We start from the raw sequence: 9537 nt of genomic DNA on the forward strand, positions 1-9537 counted from the left end.
AGAAGGGTATGTATTCATAATGTGCTGTGGGTACTTCCAGGGCATGTGCTCTTGATTGTGATGAACGTGCCAGCTGACACCTGTTCCCATCCAGTGAAGACAGCAGCAGACAGAGTGGTGAAAATGGTTTTTTTTTTTTTTTTTAAATTTAGTTTTCAAAATAATATTTTGTACAAACACCATTTTACAAGGAATGCTTTGAGACAGTCAAAAATACAATATTTCTTTCTCTCATTTCCTTCCTAAAGTAATCTAAGCATTTTTCCATTTGACAAGGCATTACAGAATTAACTTAAATTAATTAACTGTGTTCCCTGAAAACTGAGCGAAACTCTTCTCACTCTGGCAATACTTAAATACATAATTGTTTCCCCGTGACCAAGAAAAATCCCTTCATAAAGCAAACTTCCTTCTTTCCATATAAACAGCTTACTCATCAAAAACACAAATCAAAACAATACAGCTCTATAGTAAAGTTCCAATTTATGCAGCATTAGTTATAAATCAACAATAAAATGTAAATAAGATAAAGTAAAGAAATGTGAGCAGCACATTTAGAGAATATTAGGTAATGCCACAATGGGAATTGACAACGGTGGGCACACAAAGCACCATGTGCCCTTCAAGCAGGATCCAGTGTCCACTGGTGTGGCTGGTGTGGCATCCTACCATCATAGCACTTTATATTCCTTTTTCTCCCCCCACCCAGAAGAGGTGTGTTTAGGCCAACAGGAATTCCAGCAACCAAACTGATCCATGATAAGAAAAATCATATTTTAGATCAAATTTTAAAATTCGAATCAAAGTGTATCTCACAATGGCGTTTGGTCAATCAGTAACATGTGGGGTTGAAGGTACAGTTCAAGCTGAAAAGTGCTACATGCTGAATAGTGTCACTATAGACAGATAAGGTGCCCGGTGACAATGACAGGACTGCGCTGTTAGCAACCCTTCATAACGCCGCGCCAGCAGCTCCATCTGGAGGCACACGCGTCACAGTCGCCGCTCACCTCACCCACAGGGCTCCGCGGAAACCTCTCCTCAAACTTTCAATCCCAGGACAGATCATTCATCTCTAGTCTGGATTTAGCATCATAACCGTAGTTTACACACATGACTTAAGTGAAGATGAGGACAAATGGAGACCTGAGGGACAAACCCTGGATGGTAATTCAAGTTAAGTTAACTGGCAGATGGCTAGAAAGTACCTAAGAGCACATGTCCATGGCTGCATTTGACACTGAGCATTACAGTGTGTGTGTGTGTCGGTGAGTGAGTGCGACAGATGGCGATGGCAGTCCTCAGGGTTGAGGCAGCTGTCCATGACAAGGCTGATTCTCATACAAGAAACAGCAAAGGTCAGTTCAGGTCACTGGAGGCTTTCTGGGCTTGGTCTTTAGTGTGCGATAAACTCTTGTCTGTGTGTCTCTGTGTGTGTGTGTGTGTGGGTCAGGGGCCAGCAGTAACGGGAGCAGGAGTTTAGTTTACTCCGAAAATGCAAATGTTATATGAGTCCAGCTCCACCCCGGAGGCAAAAACGTCAACAAAAATTTTGGAATCAACAAAACATTTGAATTTTGAGCAAACTGTTTCCATCTGGAACCTTCCTGGCAAACCCCCCCGCACTCTGATCCTCTGTCATTCTGTTCCTCAAAAGCGAAGACTTGCCCAGAGATGAAAAGCTTCTGGTTTGGTGCTTGGAGAATATGCAGCTTGTCAAGAAATTTAATGGGTTTTAACAAAAAACACACAAGATTCCCTCTATAAGAGCACACAGGCTTAATTATTATTGTTAGTTTTCCCCTGTTCAAAAAAAAAAAAAAAAACCATCATCACACAACCCATCATGTGAGCGCAGCTAAGCCACAGCCGCCATCGAGGTGAAGGTGGAGCAGGTGAGAGCTAAACCCCCTACGGCAGGATCAGCCGAGCGGCAGGACGATCACACCTGAGATGTTTATGAACGACAAACATTTCGAAACACAAAAACCGTCGTCTTTTCTCGTAGCTGGGGAAAGGAAGAGTGTATAAAATTAATCAGCACCACGGGGACAAGCGACCATTGCTGAGAATGACAACTGGACATTTAACTCCGCCTCCACGGCCCACTGACAGACCTGGAGAACTGCATCTCAGCGACTTCGCTACGCTAAGCGGACCGAGACGGACACCTCACTCCCGCAATGGGGACAGAGCGTCAATGACACTTCATGGCACGTTTCACGTAGAGTAAGGGGGGACAGACAAGTGGTCATGTCCAAAGGTCTCAACTGGCTTCTGAAAGTTCCATTCGGGTCAAGGCTACGTCCACCTGGCGAACTGCTCGGCCCCTGTCTGGGAAGGCTGGTTGGTGCCACGACACAACAACCAGGGACAATATGTCAGTTGGACAAATCTGTTGAGCCCAGCAGAACAATAAGCCGCCAACTCGTCCACGTTGACCTCTGTGTGGAGATCAACCCACAGCGACCAGCAGGTTCCCCGTCACCTTCGGCAGGGACCTCACCTTCCCTGCTCAACGAAGCCATACTTGCATTGGCGCGAGTCCAAACGTATCCGCGGCAACGTCCGTGAAAAAACAGTTGGCACGTTACTGCAGACACTTTTCGACCGCGATCCGAAACGGATTCGTTCTCAGAAAGGCGATTTTCCTACAACACCTCACGACAGTGGAGATGAGGTTGAATCCAACAAAAGACCACTGCTTCAGAAAAGGGACAGATTAAAAACACACACACACACACACTTCCCTTTTACTTGCAAAGGCCCCGGCATCAGTGCGGAGTGTTAAGGCTTCCTGGAATGTCTCGAGTCAAGAGTTCTGGTTCCGGAAAGCTCTCGGACCCAGTGGGCGAGGGCCACCCTTCTCCCTCGAGTGCTACTGGCCGCCGTTGTAAGCGTAGTCCGCCTTGTTGTGCATGATGAGCTTGTTGTCCACAAAGTAGAAGCTGTCTGACATGGTCTCATAAGGATGTTCCACCATCTGCTGAACTGCAGAGAGAAACGAAATTTGCATTTTATAAGTGAGAGTGCATCAACATCAGAGGAAGCGCTTTAGACACACACTGGATTATGAACACGCAGTTTGTGTGTCTGACACCACCATGTCGCTGGTTCACATCCCTCCAGTAGCTGTTTTAGAAGTGACATTCAAATATCAAATACATAGATAATCATAGCAGATGGTGTTGGACTTATTTATGGAGCTGGCAGGAGATCAGGAGAGAAGTGGTTCTCAAAGAGATGAGTTTGAGACCCGTCTGCAATGTGGGAGGGATTCAGCAGCTCAGAGGGCAGAGGGTTTTCAAAGAAAACGTTTAATTCTGACGGTTTCCGACACCTTCGGAAGACACATGGAGAAGGAACACTGAACACTCAGAAACCGCTGCCGGTTGTCTACCGTGTGCTAACTGAAGCACGTTTAAATAGCGATCCAAAGCGGCGTGCCCATCGAGGGCGAGGACCCCACCTCCTACGTGCCGCTCCAGTGATGCAGGCGACGCTGCTTTTCCTTCAGGCCAAACAGAACAGACTTTGTGCGCAGAATAATGAATAAAAGGAGTCAGTGTCAAGATTCTTTGGCAGCGTCCCTTTTACAGAGCTTAACAGTTCAGTGTGTAAGTGAGAGGATATTCAGACTTTACTGGCGTCTCGATACAAAATACAAAGCCCTGCAAATTTTGGACAATATGTTCTCATCAATGCCATATTTGCTCATACGATACCCGGAGAAGTGGCTAAAAAAAAAAAATTTTAGACAATCCCACTGAATATGACTGCCGAAATGACTGGAGACACAGGCTGGTTCTGAGTTCTTAACCAAATAAATAATAATATATATAATAATAATAATAATAATAATAATAATAATAATAATAATAATAATAATGTAGGAAAAAAGTCACTTAGCAATAAAAGCACAATTTTGTTGTAGGTGAACTAACCTACAAGGGATCCTGTAGAAAGAGGTGAGCACCAGAACCCTGCTTTAGCTCTGGATGTGGTTCTTTAATGCGCTTTCTTATTTACATGGTGTCGTAAATACCCCTGCCAGGGGACTCAAAGCACCCAGGTTCCTTACACAAGCTGCCCTCGCCCCCCCCTCTGGTGAGCTATCGTCCTTCTAACAGGGCACAATTTGCTAATGGGACAGAGAGAGCCAGACAGACCCCCCACAATGCCCTATTTGAATGTGGAAAAACCCCGCTGTTGCCTCCCACCCTGAAGAGCTGTCCAGGCTGCTCACATTTACTTCTCAGGTAATAAAACAACTTTCAGCTCCAATTAAGTACCCAAACGCGCACTCCGGGCTGTGTCGGAACACCAGTTGTGAGCTTCTTCCTTGGTCTCAGGTGTACATTTACATTTATTTATTTAGCAGATGCTTTTCTCCAAAGTGACTTCCAATGAACTCTATGTAGTGTCATCAGCCAACAAACCTTATTCACCACGGCAACTTAAACTGCTAGACACACTACTTACACTGGGTCACTCATCCATACATCAGTGAAACTCTCTCTCTCTCTCTCTCTCTCATTCACACACTATGGGTGAAGCTGAACGGCATGTCTTCGAACTGTGGGAGGAAACCAGAGCACCCAAAGGAAACCCATGAAGACAAGGGGAGAACATGCAAACTCCACACAGGCTGGGTGGGGATCGAACCCTTGTCCTCTCGCACCCCCCAGGAGCTGAGAGACAGCAGCGCTACTCCCTGCGCCACCGTGCCACCCATGAATCCCGTGAAGGCCGAACATGAATACACACATTTTCAGAACCGCTTGTCCCATACGGGGTCACGGGGAACCGGAGCCTACCCGGTGACACAGGGCGTAAGGCCGGAGGGGGAGGGGACATACCCAGGATGGGACGCCAGTCCATCGCAAGGCACCCCAAGCGGGACTCGAACCCCAGACCCACCGGAAAGCAGGACTGTGGCCCAACCCACTGCGCCACTGCACCCCCAACATGAATACATTTTTCCAAAATACTGTGAACATTTGGTCTGATTATTTTCAGATGGACTTTTCTGGATTGCTGAAAATCCTTGATTCTGATGTGTTAGACCCAGTAATCAGAGCAGTGCTTGAATAAAGTCGTTTAAGTCAATTTACAGTTTCTTTTTCACGCTTTCATTTCAAGCCTCGTTCACTACATGTGTGGCAGGACCCAAAATCCTACTGCCAACAAGGATCTACAAAACTGCAGGCGAGTCCTCACCTGCTGCAATGGCTAGCTACCCATCATGATGTCAAGTGTGAGCACATGTGGGTATAGACTGCCTTACACCCTCTCCTTCTCTGGATACACTCAGGATCACCACACCTCTATGCAGACAAGCAATGACGGGTATGTGATGGGTGGGTGGATGGACTGATGGGTAGATTGATGGGTGGATGGGTGGATGCTCAAGCCCGAAAAGCAAGACTTAGTTCACATGCCCAAATGGTCAACTGCCTCTGTTCGAGTATTTCCTGTAAAGAAAGATGGAGGGACGCTACCGACAAAAGCAGACTCACTGAGGTCTTCGGACAGCTGGGGAAACTCGTAGATGTGTTCGCACGTGTTGCGGCTGTTGGGGATGCAGAAGCCGAAGTCGAAGTCGAAGCTCTTGAGAAGCCGATCTCGGAAGTAGTGCCTCTCGATCATGCGGAAGTTGTTCACAGGCCGGTCGCCCACGGTGAACTCAACGCTGCGAGAGGGACAGGAGGAGACAACGAAACATCAACCTGGTGACGGGACGGACCGCGATGAGACGCGCTGAAAAGAATCCGAAAAATAAAAGAATAAAATCCAACGACCAAATGTCACACGACCAAGCGGCTGAGCACTGGGCCGAGGCTGAGAGTCGCACGCCGTAATACGAGACTACAGGAAGTGCAAGACGGGAACTGTCAACGGCCTGGATGCAGGCGTCGGGCCAGAAGGAATTAATAAATAAATGAAGGCAACAAGGCTGGCGCGACAGGGCTGCCGGGCCGGGGAACGGAACACCGTGGAGGTGCGGCATGCGGGTCAACGTGAAACAGCTAGAGCTGTGAATGAGGATCGGATTCGTGATGGAAAAGCACTTTGTACGAAGGACTGAGAAAAGGTCATTAAATGATCCATACGCTGGCTCCTCAACTTACAAACACTAACGCGTCTGTTCATAACTCGTTTTAGTCGTAATTTCAGTCCTTTTTACCACTAAGGCAGAAGCTACAAAAGCTTGATAATACGAGCAACCCTAGAATAAATTAAATACTTTGAAAAGCTGCATTTTAATTTACTTACTCATCTTGAGCCACATTTAAAAAAAAAAAAAAAACTACTTAGAAATAAAACTGCGTTCTCCCCACAAACTCCTGTTCAGTGACAGTCGATCGCGTCATCCCATCGACAGGTGCCGTGTTCCTCATCCTCCGATGGATCACCAGCATTCGGGAAAACCAGACACGAGCCGTAAACACCGAGGAAGCGAAGTGAAGCGAGGCGGCCCCACGCCCTCTATTAACATCTACCAAGACGGCATATAAATACAGGCTGCGTTTGCTCTGCTCCGGACAGAAATCTTAGATAACACCAGAACACAGAACTAAACACAAGCCAACTGGAAAATGTATCTATGAAGATCTATAACCTAGCTGCTGGTAACAGGAGTAGCCAGAGCACTACATATAGGGTGTGACACCGTGACTCACGTGGCGCCGACGGTGCGCAGTCTCAGGAAGGCGGGGGTAAACTGGTACCGAACAAAGCGACCCACACTGGGGTCAGCTCCTCCGTTCCCATCCTCGTCCTCCTCCTCTGGAGCTGAGAAGGAGTAGACGGAGAAAGAGGAAACCGCATGGCGATTTGACCCCACACACAACTGGCCTGGCAAGGTGTCTTGGACAAAGCTGCCAGGTAAATACACACACACACAGGAAGGAGGACAGGGGTACCAAAGTGGGCCGGTTTGGCGATCTCAAACAGCACCGTTCCCGTCTCCATGTCCCTGATCTTGAAGCGTGTGAAATCGATACAAAAGACGTTGTCCTCGGGTTTGCACAGGTAGTCTGTCGGGACACAGAGAGACAGAATGAGATTCAGGTTACACTGGTTCCTGGAGGACCGTCACTTACCGTCTTCGGCGAACCGCGAGAAGGCAAACGCGGTCCGAACCCGTCGCACCACTGCTACTTTTATTACACTGAGCAAGAGCGCTATAGCTGGGAATGGGATTCAAACCTCCAACCTTTAGGTCCAAAGGCCAGCAGCTCTAACCCCTGCACTACCAGCTGCCCCTTGTGTTATTACTGTTGCATCATCATCATCATCGTCATCATAATTATTATACTTATTACTCATGTTTTTATTATTTACTGCCACTGGTCAAACAACACACACCAAAGTGTATCAGGTACCCAAAAATCAATGGTTCTTCCACAAAATAAAATGTGATTTCGCAAATCACACCAGTAAGAACGTGGTGAGAACTCACTTCCAGATTAAACCCCCTCGGTCAGTCATCATCCGGCTATCTAGTCATCAGTCTGTAGTCACACTGCGATTATTCCCGTTGTTTTCTACCAGTCATTGCAGCCAATCATTCAGTCCGTCATCCCTGTGCCATCATCTCGCCATCAGTCTGCGGTCGCACCGTGACTGCAATCAGTCGCCTGGTAGGAGAGCAGAGAGTCACAGTGCAATCGATCACCTGGCTGTGCCAGTGCGCAATCACACTGGTACCAGTCTGCAGTCACACAGTGATCATGATAAGGCCATCATCATCGCTGCGATCACCCTGCGATCAGTCTGCAATCAGGCTGCCATCCTGCAGCTCCGCCACCTCTCTCTCTGTCCTCCTACTACCACCGCCTGACCACCGCCTGACCACCACCTGACCACCACCTGACCACCACCACATCTGCCCGTGTCAAGCGAGCCCGTCGCCTGTCAGACTAGTCTGTCAGAGTCTGTCACTCACTCTCTGGCACCTAAGTCCAGCTCCCCGCGCTGCCGATGGTTCGAGCGACGAGGACATGATGAATCATCATGATTCTGCATCATCTGCATCATCATCATCATCGCGACGTACCGCGAGTCGACGCCCGCAGCCCGAGCACTCCGTCGGGGTTGATGTCCCTGCCCAGGTCCCGCAGTTCGCGCAGCTCCTCCTCCGTTACGGGCCCTTTACGATCCGACTCACTTCGCCGCGACTTGTTGAGCCTCTTCTTGAGCACCCCCCCGACGGCCGGCGGCTTCTTGCGCTCGCGGGCAGGTCCGGAGGACCCGGGGTCGGGGTCCGATCCGTTAACAGAGGACGGCGCTTCGGTACGGGGATCCCGGCCGCTCATCGCTCCGACGTCCGCAGGCTGAGCAGGCTGTCCCGTGTATCCGGAGAGAAGAGTCCTCTCCGTCCAACATGGAGTCCCGTTTCTATAGCGACGCTGTGCCGAAAACGGGCGCTCGCAATTGGCCGCAAAGCTCGGCGGTTCTTATGGCAACGAGCTCGTTCCGTCGATGCAAGAGGTGTCTTTCCGGTTCAAAATGGCGCCAGTTTCCATGGAGACGCTGTGCCGAAAAGCAGCTCTTAATATTGATCGCGACACCCGAGATTGATGTTGAGTCGATAAAGTTGATCCTTCTATCTTTCACGTAACATAACAGTTCGTAGCCCTCATATTAATCATGTAATTTCATTAAAATCAATTTACAAGCCACTCTCTTCCATTTATGCCTTTTCGTGTAGTAATCTCATGATTAATAATTCTAATAAAAATACTGCAGCCACTTCCTGACTGTCCGTTTTGTGTTCAGGATCCTTTTATTGATCACAATGAAAACATGAAAGAACAGGGAGTTAGATAAAATAACACATTTATTTAAAAAGAAATGGCTGAAAGTCACACTACTGAGCAGTGCCCAATTCATCTGCATTGCAACAGAAGCTGAAAGTGTGCGCGCATGTGTGAAAGTGGCTTAAACTGGGCTCCGCTAAACATCACTTACACTAAATGTGTTGATAGAGATGGTTCCTTTGCGGCCCACGTGTGTATAGAACATCAGTCTCAGTCTCTCTCTTTCTCAGTCTCTCTCTCACAGAATCAAGTTATTAATCTCTTGTGGCAACATGGAGATGGCCATTAAGTGTGTGTGTGAGAGAGAGAGATGAAAAATGGAGCTGGGACGCCAAGCACCACGAGTCTTAATGGAAAAACCAAGCCACCTTGACCGCGCAGCGAAGGCTAACGCAGCCGAAAGGAGCGACGCTGGTAAACTGACACCAAATGAGAGGTCAAACCACAGGATGGTAAAGCACATCTGCATGTATTCAAAAATCAAGGCAATAAGGAATCAAAGCAAATTATACACAGATGACAAAAAAATTAACACCAGGCAGTGCAAAAAAAAATAAAAATTCACACCCATGAACAAAAACCTTTGTTTTAAAGAAAATAAAATGAACAAAGTGAGATCCTGAGGGGGAAATAAGAAGCTACCGGATCAATCAGTGATCAATTCTATGGATCCTGCTCTTTGCTGAGCTGTACAGGAGCGAGGAAAGGTTGC

At 47.9% G+C, this 9537-nt stretch overlaps 1 protein-coding gene across 1 annotated transcript; it reads right to left on the bottom strand.

The window, feature by feature from the left end:
• Positions 1-242: 242 nt before the first annotated feature.
• On the bottom strand, positions 243-8438 carry unc119b (unc-119 lipid binding chaperone B). The gene is made up of 5 exons (XM_018731491.2): positions 8063-8438; positions 6927-7040; positions 6684-6795; positions 5520-5692; positions 243-2991 (listed from the first exon to the last, which is right to left on the bottom strand). Exons 1-5 carry the CDS (start codon positions 8319-8321, stop codon positions 2879-2881), a joined length of 771 nt encoding a protein of 256 aa, XP_018587007.1. The 5' UTR covers positions 8322-8438; the 3' UTR covers positions 243-2878.
• Positions 8439-9537: the final 1099 nt, after the last annotated feature.

This window comes from Scleropages formosus, chromosome 17 (assembly GCF_900964775.1).
Source record: "Scleropages formosus chromosome 17, fSclFor1.1, whole genome shotgun sequence".
In the NCBI taxonomy this organism is placed as follows: Eukaryota; Metazoa; Chordata; class Actinopteri; order Osteoglossiformes; family Osteoglossidae; genus Scleropages; species Scleropages formosus.